This window comes from Leishmania infantum, chromosome 10 (assembly GCF_000002875.2).
Source record: "Leishmania infantum JPCM5 genome chromosome 10".
NCBI classification, from domain to species: Eukaryota; Euglenozoa; class Kinetoplastea; order Trypanosomatida; family Trypanosomatidae; genus Leishmania; species Leishmania infantum.
Genome location: NC_009394.2, coordinates 97,800 through 111,876, shown reverse-complemented (window position 1 = coordinate 111,876; position 14,077 = coordinate 97,800). Strand labels below are relative to the sequence as shown.

At 62.1% G+C, this 14,077-nt stretch overlaps 4 protein-coding genes across 4 annotated transcripts; all 4 read right to left on the bottom strand.

Moving 5' to 3' along the window:
- Positions 1-2,101: 2,101 nt before the first annotated feature.
- Positions 2,102-4,891, bottom strand: LINJ_10_0290 (conserved hypothetical protein; the record flags this gene model as incomplete). Its single annotated transcript, XM_001463641.1, has 1 exon — positions 2,102-4,891. The coding sequence occupies one exon, from the start codon at positions 4,889-4,891 to the stop codon at positions 2,102-2,104; it is 2,790 nt and encodes a 929-aa protein (XP_001463678.1).
- A 1,956-nt stretch (positions 4,892-6,847) lies between these two features.
- On the bottom strand, positions 6,848-7,237 carry LINJ_10_0280 (conserved hypothetical protein; the record flags this gene model as incomplete). The annotated part of the gene is made up of 1 exon (XM_001463640.1): positions 6,848-7,237. The coding sequence occupies one exon, from the start codon at positions 7,235-7,237 to the stop codon at positions 6,848-6,850; it is 390 nt and encodes a 129-aa protein (XP_001463677.1).
- A 778-nt stretch (positions 7,238-8,015) lies between these two features.
- LINJ_10_0270 (conserved hypothetical protein) lies at positions 8,016-8,795 on the bottom strand (the record flags this gene model as incomplete). Its single annotated transcript, XM_001463639.1, has 1 exon — positions 8,016-8,795. One exon carries the CDS (start codon positions 8,793-8,795, stop codon positions 8,016-8,018), a length of 780 nt encoding a protein of 259 aa, XP_001463676.1.
- A 1,134-nt stretch (positions 8,796-9,929) lies between these two features.
- Positions 9,930-12,140, bottom strand: LINJ_10_0260 (conserved hypothetical protein; the record flags this gene model as incomplete). Its single annotated transcript, XM_001463638.1, has 1 exon — positions 9,930-12,140. One exon carries the CDS (start codon positions 12,138-12,140, stop codon positions 9,930-9,932), a length of 2,211 nt encoding a protein of 736 aa, XP_001463675.1.
- Between the last annotated feature and the right edge of the window lie 1,937 nt (positions 12,141-14,077).

Genomic DNA, 14,077 nt, shown 5'->3' with positions numbered 1-14,077 from the left:
CGTTCCGGCTTCATTGGGAAGCAGCAGCACGAGCAGCATCTCCAGCCCGTGCTCCTGGTCAACGAAGCGCACGTGGCGGGCAATATCGCCAAGGTCCTCATGGGTGAAGGTGTCGACGAGAACCAAACGCGGCAGCGTGTCGGGCGGCGGCGACGGCAGCGCACTCTCAGCGTCATCCTCGACGGCCGCCTCATCCAGCTCCTCCTCCTCTTCCTCCCCCGCTACTTCTGCTGCACGGCTGTCGGAGGCACCTCTGTCCTTGGGGTGTCGCGGGGCAGCACTAACCCCCCTGCCCACGCGCGCTCCATCTATGGACACACCAGCGCTGTTTTCTGCTGTGGGCTTGACGCCAGACAACCTCTCCAGCTCCGCCTGTGCCCTCCGCTTCAGCGCAGCACGCCCGCGCCCGTGCGCGTAGCGGCTCTGCCCGGATGGCGGCGGCGCACGACGGCGCACGCGGTAGCCGTGCCTTGCCGTGTCGATCACATAGTCCTGCAAGATGGCGGTGGCCTCCGTGAGCGTCTGCGCCTGCGTCACGCGCCAGCGGTACATGCGCAGCTGAGAGGCCATCACGGAGAGCGACAGCGGGTTCGCGGAGAGCACCAACGCGTGTGCGGACTCGGTGCGCTCGTGAATGCGGTGCTGGAACTGGTAATACGCCTCGCTCTGCCGCTTCTGAGCACGGCGGGAGGCGGGACCGATCTGCGGCAGCCCATCGTACAGCACGTACTGCGTCACCTCCTCATCGCTGCGTGGCAAAGGCAGCGTCGATGTGGCTGCTGACGATGAGAAGGCGCCTCCGCTCACTGCAGCCTTCGCCGCTTGAAGGCCAACACTAACTGATGGGCTTGTGGGGGAAGGTGGAGCAGGGCCGCGGGCAACAGCACCATCGCTGCCGTGAACGGCCAAGTCCTTGCCGCCCCTCGATGCCGCCCCGCTGCCCAAGGAAGTGATCGCTGGCAGGGGCAACGGGCTTCCTGCAGCGGTCTTCTCCACGCGTGACGAGGGAGCGTATGCTTTGCCCATATTAGCCGTGGCGCCATCGCTGCTGTTAGCGATGGTGGCGGCCGGTGGTGCAGCCCACCCACGCGGTGGACGACTCCCCAGCATGGCACACAGCCCGTCGTTGATCAGGATAGGGAAGAAGTGCCGTGGAGAGGGGGGGGACACGGGGGCGAGGCAAGGGCAAACCCGTCAGCCGACGCACGTCTGCGGGAGAACGGAAACGGCGCGAAACAAAACGACAACGAGAGAGAAGAACAAAAAAAAATATGTACACAGACGTGCCGAGAGTGTGATGAGGTGCGGGTGCGTGTGTGTGCGTGTGACGAGCTCCAAAAGCTGTGCGGGGGCGGGGAGGGAGGGGGGGGTGTCGTCGCGACACTTGTTTTTCGCCTCGCCTGGTCTTGTCTGTGAGCGTGCAGATGCGCGCTACCTTTTCCGCTTCCGTGCAAGTATGCTTGCCTGGCCGTATACTACCTCTGCATACGTCTCTGGAGAGAGGGCGGCGGCGGTAGCGCACACCGTCGGGAAGGGGGAGAGGCAGAGCGGGATAGCGGATAGAGAAGATGATGAACAAGGAAGGAGGACATGAAGCGAAGGCTCGGCTGATAGTGGTGGTGGTCCGAAACGGATAGCGAGGGTAAGGGGAGGGGAGACATGACAACACATACTCAAACATATGCGTCCGTCGCCGGCCTCCGTGACCTGCACGCCGTGATCGAGAACGCGAGGAGCAGCAGCGCAACCAGCATTCACGGAAGGGCATGAATGCAAGGGGGTTTTTGGTTTNGATTTGGNNNAACCCTTTTTCCCCCTTGGTTCAACGCGGCAGATGAGGCGCCGCGTCACGCTTGCACCGCCACCACCGACTCTGTGTTGCCGCTGTTTTATGAGTATGTTCTCGTGTGCAGACGTGCGCCCTCACCACCTCGCTGAGGGAGAAGATAGGCCGTCGCACGCCTCACGAGGTAGAAAACAAAAAGAGAGGGTGGCGGACACGGGGGGAGCGAGGCAGGGGGATACGCTCCACAGAGCGCTTCGGATGCCCCCTCACACGCACACGCGCACGAAACGCTGGTCTTCCTCAGAAGGCGGCGGCTTACTGCTGCTGGCAGGCGAGAGGTGTGTGCACCACCATGGCAGCCTCCCTATCAAGAGAATGCGGCACCGCAGCCGTCGCCAGCGCGCTCGTATTCTGCAGCGGTATGTTATCCACGGCAGCGCCCGCTGCTGACATGCGCGGCAGTGCGCTCACGCTGCTCCCGTCGGTCAGCTTGGTCAGCTCCTCCGGGCGCGGACCAGGTGCACTGCTGTCCTTCACGAATGCAAAGCATGTGCCCTGCGCTCGCGAGAAGTGGTTTCCTCCGGCCTCCCCATCGCAGCGGCCCGTCAGCACGACGATGAGTGTCTCATCCGGGCAGGCTTCGATGATGCGCAGCACACGTCGGTTCGTGTCATGCACCCTGCGGAACTGCGCTACCGTGTGCGCAGAGCCCGTGTCACGGCTGCCGCCGTGCCCAGCGTACGCCGCTCTCTCGGCGGTCTCGCTCTCCTCTTCCGCTGCCACCGCAGCAGAGGCCGTGGGTGGCTGTGCGGGCGGCAGAACGACATCCACCTTCGCCTGGGCCAGCTGAACCCAGAACAGAGAGAAGTTCGGCCTCTGTGTCGTGGCCGTCTCGCCATCCGTGTCGTTGGCAGCGACTGCGGCTTCACGGGCCTGCTGACTCGCGCGGCGCTGCAGCGCACGGACGGCTTTGCGCATCCCGTCCTCGTCATGGCGCACGGGGACGGCATCAATACGAGCTGAGCTTGCTGAGGACGATCGAGGCGCACCTGACACCGTGCCACCGCTCGCCCCGGCCTGAGTCGCAGAGGCGGCGTCGCACTTCTGCGGGGCGGGGAGGAGGGAGGTCAGCGTCACGGCATCGTCGAATAGATGAAGCTGAACATCGAATCCCGCCTCTGTCGTCTTTTCCGGCCCCTCCCCCGCGCGCACACCATCGGCGGCGCTGCCAGCCGCTTCGGTGATGAGGCCCAAGACGCTCACCCGCGCTCGCATGCCGAAAGACGGGCCGTTGATGAGCTTCAGCTGCGTCAACTCAGCGCTTACCAAGGCATCAATGGCACTGTCGTGCGAGCCGTGCTGTATGCGCCGCTGAAGGTAACGCTGGGCGAGAAAACGTAAGGCGTTCTTGTAGGGCAGTCCCGCCGGATGCGGGAACAACCACGTTGTGTCGAGCACGTAGCAGTTAGGGATGCATTTGCATGCCTTGAAGTCGTTCTCAAGGCTGTGACCGACCACGAAGGTCTGTGAGTCGACAATGCGCTGTAGTGCGTGCTGACAGTCCGCGAGGGTGGTAGACACGGGCGCGAGCGTCGCCGCGTCAATGCCGCTGAAGCGAGTCCGGTAGTCTGTAATGCGTTGACGTGGCTTGACGAGCAGGTCCAGCACAACGTTGCCGGTCAGCACATCGATCAGCGTCGCTCGAGCTAGCGCACTCTCACCGCCCTCGACCTCCACCATCTCGCAGTCAAGCGCGACAACCTTCACCGATGGCGTTGCCGATGCGGTGCCGTCTGCCGTTGCCGTCGTGGAAGGCGCTGCGAAGCTCACCCAGACATCCTGCTCCCCTCTCTCCTCGTTTCCCTTCGGCAGAGCCGTTTCCTTGTCGTCTTCCTCCGCGCTGCCGCCATCTGCGCGCACGGCGGCCGTCGACTCTTGCGGAGGCGAAACAGTGAAGCCCAACTCCTGCATCTCGACCGTGTGCTCCGGGAGGTGCAAGGCGTACCGCTGAAGAAGGGTCCGATTCTGCCAGAGGTGCTGATGCTGCTGGAAGGCGTCCGATGCGATGATGGGCGAGTCCGCTGCCGGTGCCGACGCGGCCTTTGGCGATCTCTCCGCGGAGGCTGCGCCGTCGCCGGCACCCGAGCCCGTTGCGTGTACCTGCATTGCCTGCTGGAACATGCTGCCGACGCCACGGGCACCCTTGACGGCAGGACTCGTGAGGTGGAGATCCGCCACGCCCCTGTCCCCGTCCTCACCCCCGCAGCTGCGGTTTGGGCGCCAGCGATTCGACGCTGAGGACGAGGCGGCCGAAGAGGGCCCCGGTCGGCGCGGCGCGTCGTTGCGCCACCACAGGTCCTTTTCCAGCTCGTTGCGGGTGCTCGGGATCGAGAGAGGGCAGTACTGCACACCGCCAGCACCGCCCGTTCCACGACCTGGACGCGCCCAGCAGCGGCCCTCTCGCACCGGGCCCAACATGGCGCTGCAAAGCGCCGTGTTCCAGTGCGCCGCCGGGCCATCGCCCGCCGCGTTCGCTGCCGGCGCGGCGCTCGCCGCAGCGTGACCGGTGGCGTTGCCCATCGCGTCCGTCGAGTGCGACGGCGCGGCTTGCTCTCGAGGAGCGCCCCCGCGCTCTACCTCACCGCGCGCTCGCGGAAGGCCAACGCCGGTGCAGAGCATCTCATCATACGACCAGCCATTCACATAAATGACAACGGTGTTGCGCACCTTCGACTTGTTTTTAATAAAGAAAATGCGCGGCGACTCGATGATCGGGACTGGCGCCGGCACGCTCCAGAGAATGAGGTTGGCGATGTCGCGTGGGGCAAGCGCAGAGCGCTGAGCGCGGTCTTGCTCGAGCTGGAACTGCAGTTCCACCTCAGAGAATCGCTGCTGCAGAAGACTTGGCGCGGCAGGGGCGCCGTGCAGCAGGTGGGGCTGGCACAGTTGCGGTAACTGCGGCGGCAGCCTCGCCGCCTCCCTCGCCGCATCCTCGTCCTGCCGTGCCTTCTTGTGTCTCCTCTTCTTCTTCACGTTTATTGTGAGCGCTGATGAGGTGGCGCCGGCGATGGTGGGGGTTGCCGGCGGAGACGACGCACGGCGCATGCCGCTGTTCCTGGCACGTTTGCTACTGCGGCTTCTCGCAGAGGAAGACGTGGAGGATGAGGAGCGTGCACGACGCGCCACGTGTGCCCCCTCGCCGTCGAGCGCTGAGGCGGACGTGTCTTGAACGGAAGAAGAAGGCATTCTACCACAACTCAACAGCCGTTGTCGCTTGTGCCCTTGACGCGAAGGTCGATGGTGCACGCACCTTGCCGACTCGTGTATGCGTCCGTGTGAGAGTAGTTATCGTCAGTGCACACAGACACAGACGCCCACGCACACGCACAGGCGCTGCTTATGTCGATTTGCGGGTAAGGGGGGGGGGAACGTCCCGTTAGCTGGGGTTTACGGAGATGAACCGCGATGAAAACAAATATCGGACGCACGCGCTACGTGACGGGAGTCGTGCAGAATGGATAGCGGCACGCACAGCCGCGCACGCACAGGGGCAGAGCTTCACACGTCTTCGCGGTCTTTGCAGAAGGAGAGCGAGAGGTGGGGTGGGGGAAGGGGGTTAAGGAAGAAGAGAAGCCGCCGAGGTGGTGGGGCGTGAGGAGAGAGAGGCAGAGGGGGTGCTCCGTTTGTGTCACCGCGAGTCTACGGCACGCGAGGAACCATGGGCAGATGTATGCTTGGCTGGGATAAGGGGGCAGGCATGTGGGTGTGTGGGTATGGTCGTGAGGGCAAGCGGCGCGGGTGCCCAAGTGAGTGACTCGGTGGAGAACAACGCGAGTGAGAAGGACATGCCGGTGAAACAATGAAGATCAACATACACATATACACAACAACCGGCCCCACACATCAGCACACATGCATACATGGGGCAAAAGGGCCATCCCCGCTACGGTCGTTGCTGCTGCTCGTGCGCATTTCACCGTGGGCGTCGCGGGCATTGCAGAGCGGGCACACAGCGTACCTCGCTTCCTGTCGTTGTGTTGCGTTCCGCCGCCACCCCCGTTGGCTCGTTTTGCTTGTGTGCGTGTGTGTTTCTGCTGCTGATTCGAATAGAAGAGAGACACATGGAAGAAGGGAAATGAAAGGCAATGGGGTGGGGTGGCGGGGGAGCGAGTGCGAGTAACCGCGCGCAGACCTATATATGTACATACGCATGCAATCGGAGACAAGGGTGCCAGCGAAGTCTGGAAAAGAGCTCCTGCAGCGGCGGCGCCGCAACGGCATCGAGTAAACGGAAGAGGGGGCCGATGGAGTTCACAATAGCCACCAGGAGTTCGGCAGAGCCGCCTCAACCTCCTCCCTCCCCCCGCCACTCTCAACGTTCTACAGGCACCACATCGACTCCTACAAAAAAAAATAATAATAACGGAGACACATTCAGCGCGTTCATGCTCTCTCTCTCGCACACCCATGCACATACACACACCGCATGTACATCCACAGGCGCGCGCACAAACTACTACAGTTCACTGGGACGGCATGGACGCTGTTGGAGAGAGGGGGAGGGAGGGGGAGAGGGAGGGGGCAACTTCGCGATTCTCCGCACGAGGAACGCTACGTAACGGAAACAACGCGGTAATCATACGCTTCCTCGGCGCAAGAGCAAACATGCAGAAGAAAAACAAAACGCATAACTCGAAAGACACATGGAAAGCGATGAAAGAAGGGAGGAAGGAATGAAGGGCGATGCCCCGGTGAAACAACGAATCGACTGTTCGAGCGAGATCATGGCGTAGCGAAGACATCTGTGTGTGTGTGTGTGGCGCATGACGGGCGCTCGAGAAGGAAGAAGAGGGAAAAAAAGAGAGAGAAAGCAACGTACCGGGACGCACGCAGGAAACCATATTCAGGAAGGCAGGATGGCTAGAACGACCCTACCGCGGTGTTTCCATGACGACCCCTCCGCTCCTCATACGGACGCCGCGGACCCTCACACTGAATCCGAAAGCTCCTCGTTCAACACCGCTGCCGCCGCTCAGACAGGCCACACACAGCTGCCCCTTTCTAGGCATACAGTAAGCACCCGGCAATAACGTTGAGAATGGCGACGACGAAGAGGTACGCGCCCACCACCCAGCCACCGATGCCATTGCCGAGGATCACCCCGCCCATGAACACGTACAGGAAGGCGCGGCCGATCGGGGAGACAAGGAAACGGGCGAAGACGGCCAGCATCGTGTAGTTCAACAAACCCGACTCCGCTGAAGGGATGATGATCGAAAACGTGAGCAGGTAGAGGAGCGCGGCGAAGGAGCGGATACTGTAGTACTGGTGCATTATGAAGAGGAAGAGCACATAGGTGCCACAGCCGAAGGCGCCAAGAATGCCCAGGATCTTCAGGGTGAAGGGAATCGGGGGGCTGTGGAGAAGATCGTCAAAATTGGGGCGCGACATTGCGCTTCCCTTTGCCGCTGCTGCGCTTGCGTGTACGTATGGGCGTCCGGCGACGAGGAACGACCAAGAAGATGTGCAACACGAGCCGGATGGTGTTGCGCCTAAGAGATACCGCGTCCTCTTGCGCGTCGTCTCCGAGCTCGCGTACGCAAGATGGAATGGGATGGGATGGGATGGGATGCTGGGTAAGGGAAGATGAGGGTAGGATGGGTTCCTCGAAGGTTATGATGCCGCCGCGGTCGCTGTAAGTGTGTGCTGGGCAGGTGACGAGAGAGGGAGGCAGAAAAGAAAAACCGCAGCGGAAAACCGGCTAGAGAGGGGAGAGAGGCTTGAGGAGGGTGCAACGGGGGCACGGCAGCGACAGCGGTTTGCCTGGGCGAGGAAAAGCCCCACGGAGCCAAGGCACACACACACACACACACACACGCATGCACGCATAGACGCACACCATGAGTGTTGTATGGGTATGCAAAGGCGTCATGCCGTTCTGTTCGCATCCAAGTGGCTCTTCTTGGTGCGTCAACGTGATGACGACGCACCCAGAAAAGGCACAGGAATGTATTTTGAAAGTGCGCCAGAACACTCTCTTGCAAACGATGGAGGAAGGAGAGGGACGAGCGTTCCTGCGGCGCGGAGCGAGACGAAGGGTGGCACAGGGAGAGTACGAGCGAAACGGTGGGCAATCTCGTGTGGAATGCACTCCGCACTATGGCGGAGGGAGGACAGACAGAAGCAAGCGAACCCCGACGCGGAATGTGCGGGTCATCATCCTTTTTTGTTAACTGTCACGCACTCCCATGGAACTACCTGCTCCATCGCTGCCGCTGTTGGGGCTGCGCAACGGTGACCCGATGGCGCTGCGCCAACTGCGCGGCCCATCCTTCACCTCCTGCAGTGGCGCTGTGCGTAGCGCCTCCCGGCGCGCAAGATGCGCCGCCACCTCCTCACCGAGCAGCTCTTCCACAGCGGTCTGTCGCACAATGCCGTCCACGATGCGGCGTTGCTGCCACTTGCTCTTCCGAAGCATGTTGTACTGATCGTTCAGGAACGCCGCCACGCGCGCCTCGCGCTTGCTGAGGCCTCGGAAGGATGGTGAGTAGAGATAAACCGTGATGGCGGTCCCCTCCCACGTGACATGCGGGTACTTGTCGCTGCCGTAGCAGAAGGCCCACACCCGGCCCATGAAAAGGTAAGCCTCGCGGAACGTTTCGAAATGAAAGGTGCGCATGATGGCCTCCTCGCCCATGCGCGCGAGCCTCGGCATCGGCGGCTCCGCGGCAGAGGCCGAGGTCGACGACGACGACTGCGCGTCACCCACGAGATCACCGTCAGCCACATCCTCGTACACAGGCCGCCAGTGCTTGACAGATTTCAAGAAGTCCTCCACTTCGTCCTCGCGCATGCGTCGCTCGTGTCGGGCGTAGCTGCCGCCGTGCTGCGGGTTGGAGTTGTGAAACACGTTGAAGCCGTAGTCGCCCTTCTGCGCCCGCTGTGTGGTGAGGGTATTCTCGAACATGGCAGCGGAGGAGACGGTAGAGAAGGACGAGCGTTGCCGCATTCGAGGTAGAAAACTGCGGCGCGACCGCTGCAGCGCCATCGCTGCGCGAGTGCCACGCAGCAGCCCAGCGAGCATCACGACTTGGGAGGCGTATGCGTGTACCTTTGTGCTCGCGTGTCTGTGGGTGGGAAGTGTGGGCGGGTGTGCGCTACGGGGTAGTGATGGTTAAGCAGGCAAGGGCGCGCGCACCACAAGAGACAAGGCCTGGTGTGCGGAGCGGGCGCGAGAGCGTGGAGTGGCCGAGGGAGACGATGTTCACTGGAGAGCAAGCGACAGAGATCGTGCGAGGAACTTAAGGGTTTCTGTCCTACAGAAACATCATGTCCGTCGTCTCCTGCGTGCTCCTGGGCAGGGGGGGGGGCGGGCGGAAGGAGAGGGACACATTCGTGTCCGGCGTGCCTATCTCCTCGTGCTAGCAGTTCACCATCCCTCCCCTCCAGTCACACCTCTGCAGCCCTACAGATGCAAGCTGCGCGGATGTGAGTGGGAGGGGAGGGGAGGATAAAGAGGCGGATGCATTTGTTTCCATTCCGCCAGGCCGCTGCCGTTGAAAGCAAGTGCCCACACCGCCACACATCCGCCTTGCGTCGCTGCCTTCCTCTCATTCCGGGCGGGTGGTGGCGGTGGTGCTGAGGGGTCGTTGCATCGCTCTTCCCATTCGCTTGGCGAAGAAGATAATAATAATATATAAGGGAGAGCGCCTGCTTGGCCCCTGATGAGCACACAGCTTCGCGGACGTTGTTGCCTGAGGGGCCTGTTGCATGGGCGGCATGACCAGCACACACACTTCACATGGCAAAGAACAGCGGCCACAACACAGACGGTACAGAGAACAGGCAAGAGGCACAGAGAAGGCAGAAAGAGAGACGTTGCGGCACAATCGTACGGGTACGTGCACACATGCACACACATGCACATACACCCACCAGCTCGTGAGACGATAAAAGAGCAGCATTATCGAGTCCATCACCACCGTTCGCAATCGTCGCTGTGCCTGGGACGGCCACGAGCTCACTGATGTTCCGACGTGACTGGGCAGCGCCCGTGCATGTGTGCCCTGCCGGCGTCGAAGGTGAGAAGAGAGACGATAAGACTGGCATAACAAGGACAGCGAGCGAAACAGTAGGGAAAACATCACGACGAGGACGAGGCAACGCGGTCCCTCTGCTGCAGCAACAACGCACGCAGCTCCTCATAGGCGTTCCTGGCGCTGAAGCCGTCGGCCTGCTTTGTGTTAGCCCCTGTCCCGCTGTTGGGCCCGGGCACCATATGCGCGGCCTTCAAGATAGCCAGCCGCTCCGCCAGCAGCACGGCTTCCCACCGCTGCAGATGGCGAACGAGCTCATAGCGGCTGCGATGGCGGTGCGCCGAGTCGACGCTACTTCGGATGTCGGTGCCACTGCTGGGCGTGGCTGCGGCTACGGTGCCGTTGCTCGCTGGCTGGCGCACAGGCGTGCGCCAGGACCCGGATGGCGCCAGGGCTCTGTCACTGGAATGAGAAGGGCTGGCAGCTGCGCTCTGACGCGTCGGCGTAGTCAAACTGGATGCAGACGCCGAGCCAGCCCGAGCAGGGGTCAAGTCGCCGCCCGCCAACGTGCTGGCGGGCGAGGGCCGCTGCAGTTTGCGCAGCTCCTCGTCGGCGCTCGCGTCGAGCAGCATGTCCATTTCGGCATCCTCGCGACTGCCCACATAGTACTGCAGCGTCTCGTACGACCGCTCCTTCAGCAGTGCGTTCAGCCGCGTCAGTTGCTCGCCGTAGCCGGCTCTTTGTGCCGTCGCGTCGCTCTTCTCCAGTCGTCTTGCTGTGTCGGACAGAACAGTGTGGATGACGTCCACCTGTCCGCGCAGCTGGTGGTGAGTACGTCGCAGCTGCGCCGCCATACCCTGCCAGTCCTTGAGTCGCTGTTGGGACTGGAGAAAGCGTTGGAGATGCATGTGCCCTTCATTCAGCAGCTGGCGGCGGTAGTTCGTGGTGCGGGCGCCGATCTCGGAGAGTCGGTGGCGCAGCGCCTCCAGGGTCTGTTGATGCAGAGGCGGCTGCGCGGTGCTGCTCGAGCCACCACTAGGGTTCCGACCGGACAGAGTACCTGGGTGGTTGCCGGCGCTATCCTCCTGATTCGCTGCTGCCACTGTCGCTGGCACCGTATTCGGAGGTGCCGCAGCGGCAACGTCGACAGGATCTTCGCTGCTGAGAGAGCGTGACGACGATGAGGGTGCCGGGAGCGGGTGCGAGGAAGCAGAACTGAGGTAAGACGGTGGGGAGAGCGACGGCACATGCGGCCTCGGCGACGTGGAAGGCGGCCCCTCTGCTCTGCCCGCTGGTTCACCTGTGCTGCACGCGGCCGCCGGTTGCTCATTGAGCATCGCAGCACACTCCGCCCACGCCATGTCGAATGCGGCCTCCTCGGCTGCATACATGGCTGCCTCCTCGCTCAGCAGCAGTGTCTCCTCGTTCTTGCGGGACTCGGCCTCCTGATGGCGGGCCACGACCAACTCTTCGGTCGTCTGCAGCGCTTCGTACTCCTTGTCCAACTGCTCTTTGTCAGCTAGCAGGCGTGCGTGTCGCTGCTCCATCTCCACCCGCTGCCTGGACATGTCCTGTGTCTTTGTTTGAATCGCTGATATGTAGCGGAGAGAGAGCGCCTTCTTCTTATCGTAGTCTGCACGGCGCGCCGCCCGCGCGGCGGCAGAAAAGGGTTGCTGGGTCGCTGAAGCGTCGCCATCCTCACTGACGGCCTCGTCGCCCGCCTGCTGCGGTTTTGGGGTCGCCTCTGCGCTCCTCGCAGGGGTCGCAGCGCCATTGTCACCCGCGGCGGCAGCGGAATCGAGAGGCACGTAGCCCTGGCCCTGAGGGGACGACGCGTAGGATGGAGCTTGCGCGGCAGACGATGCCGCAGCAGCTCCTTTGCCTTTCCGCCTCTCCACTGCGGCCGCTGCTCCGCTAACGGCGTCCGCCTTCTCTCCATCCACAATGGCGGAGGCGCCCATCGTGCGCTCCTCCAACACGCGCCGCACTTGCAGCACGTTGTTTTGTACCTGCTCCGTCTCTCGCGCCACCGCCTGTGTGTGCAGGGCCAGTGCCTCCAGCATCTTCTGTAGTACGAGCACCTCGCGTGTGCCGGAGCGTGACGGGTAGTTGAAGGTGTTGGCAACAAAACGCTTCGTCTTTGCCACAAGTGGCAGCCGCTCCACGTAGCGCGCGAATTGCGCACGCCGATGCGACGGGAACTGGAGGCCGTCCACCCCGCACACGTCGTAGAGCCACTTGTCGAGCACAATCGCATTCTCCTCCGAGAAGGGCGCGACGGCGGCTGCGGGGCCTGTGACGCCTGTCAGCGACGTCATGGATGCAGCGGACAAGCAAAAGACCGAGCTTGTGTTGTGGGGGAAGCGTCAATGGTGAGACAGACCCTGCGCACGCACCATCCGTGCAGAGGTCTGCTCATGCGCTGGAGACGCGCGCTCTACTCGAGTCTTCTGTAGGGCAGAGAAAGAAAAAGGTAGGCGAGTGGGGAGGCGGAGAAGAACAGGCAACCGGCAGACGGCAAGGCACACCCTTCCCAAGCGCGCGCATGAGCAGCGAAAGAGAGGGAGGGGAGGCGGTGATGCAACGCTACCGACGTGCCGCCTTGATGGGAGCGGGGAGAGATGAGCGACTCAAAGTAGCGAGTGTAGGTGTGCGCGCGGGGGGGGGGGGGCGGCGGAGGGCCAAGAAAGAAGCGTGGCGGAAAGAAAGAGAAGGAGAGAGAGAGAGCCCAAGGTGGAGTCTGGCAGCCAGAACGCGTGTGGGTCTTGGTTTGTACTGGTATGGGCAGGCGCGTGCGCGGGGGAAGGGTGTATTCAAGAATAAGGCAACCCAGCAGGTGCAGTTCTCTTGCCTAGGCAACAGAGACAGTGTGCTGTACACACAGAGGAAGACCACGACAAAAGCCATGCTACCACGCGCGCACGGGTGCTTGCCCTCTCTTTCACTGACGCCGAGCACGCAGAGAACGATGAAGCGCGAGCGTCCGTGGAGGTGCCTGCGCGGCTGTGTGTCTCGGCACACAACACACAGAGCCATGCCCTGCGTGAGATCGCATCTTACGTGGACTGCCGTGTGCCGCACAAGAAAAGCACAGCGCGTCGTCGTCGTATTCTTTTTTGGTTGGGTGGGTGGGTGAGGGTTTTGAATAATGCCAACACAGGGAAGAAGAAGAAGAGAAGCGGCGCATGTGGCGTCCGTCGATGGCTCCTCGAGCAGCCGGATGCTTCCCCTTGTTGGCGAGCTTGTTTGGTCCGTTGTCTGGCCCTTTCGTGTGTTTTCGTTCGGTCTTCAAACATGACGTAGGGAGTTCTCCCTCCCTCCCTTCTCGCGGCTCGCTTGTTCCTGCTCCTCCACTCCCCCTCGCTACTCAGGGATGCCGTGGTGCGACTCCCGCGTGTGTGCGGCTGCGCCTAGGGCCCCGCTCCGCTGCCCCTCCTCCTCCTCCTCATGCTGTTGCGACACCGCCACGAGCAAGAGGCGGGTACCACAAGCACACGCGCACGCTAAGCCAGCTTCTTGCACACGCCAGCATACACAGACTCTCCAAACGAAAAATAAGGGTTGGGATGGGTAGATGGGGGGAGGGGAGGGGAGGGGGGAAGGACATGCAGCAACGAGGATACACAGCACACAAGAGGAGGAGGAAGAGGAAGAGCCTCATCTGTGAAGCTGGTGAGAAGTCGAGAGATGCTACAAGCAGCGAAGAGATAACGGCCACTGTAAAAAAAAAAACTTACAAAATATACAAAATATAACAACCCATCAGCGCCAGAGAAATGACCACACACGCACACACACGCGCGCGCCGCCGATTACGCGCATGCACCCAACCGGCTGCACGCACGCATGTGGGGTATGATGACGTCTACACGCCTTGGCATATGTTTTCGCCTGCACTTGAATCGTTATCGTTTTTTTTTTTTCGCTCTTTGCACCTTCGCCTCTCCGTCTCCGTTTGCCTGCATGTGGAGCAGAGCGCAGAGGAGGCCCGCAGGGCCGGGGCTGATGCAAGAGGGGGAGGGGGGGGGTGGAAGTGGGAGGGGGGAGAGGCCACACGAGGAAAAGCCGCACAGATGTGCGTGTCTGTGGCAAAGCGCGTCAACGGTGCAGCGCCTTCATCGCCATTCACGCCGTCATCCACCGCGGAGCCACTCACGGATTTCTCCGCGCGCGCACCGGCACGCTGCATCGCCCTTCCCCTTGCCCTTTTCTTTTTGTTGTTGCTGTACCTCCTGCTTGTGCCCTCACCGCCGCC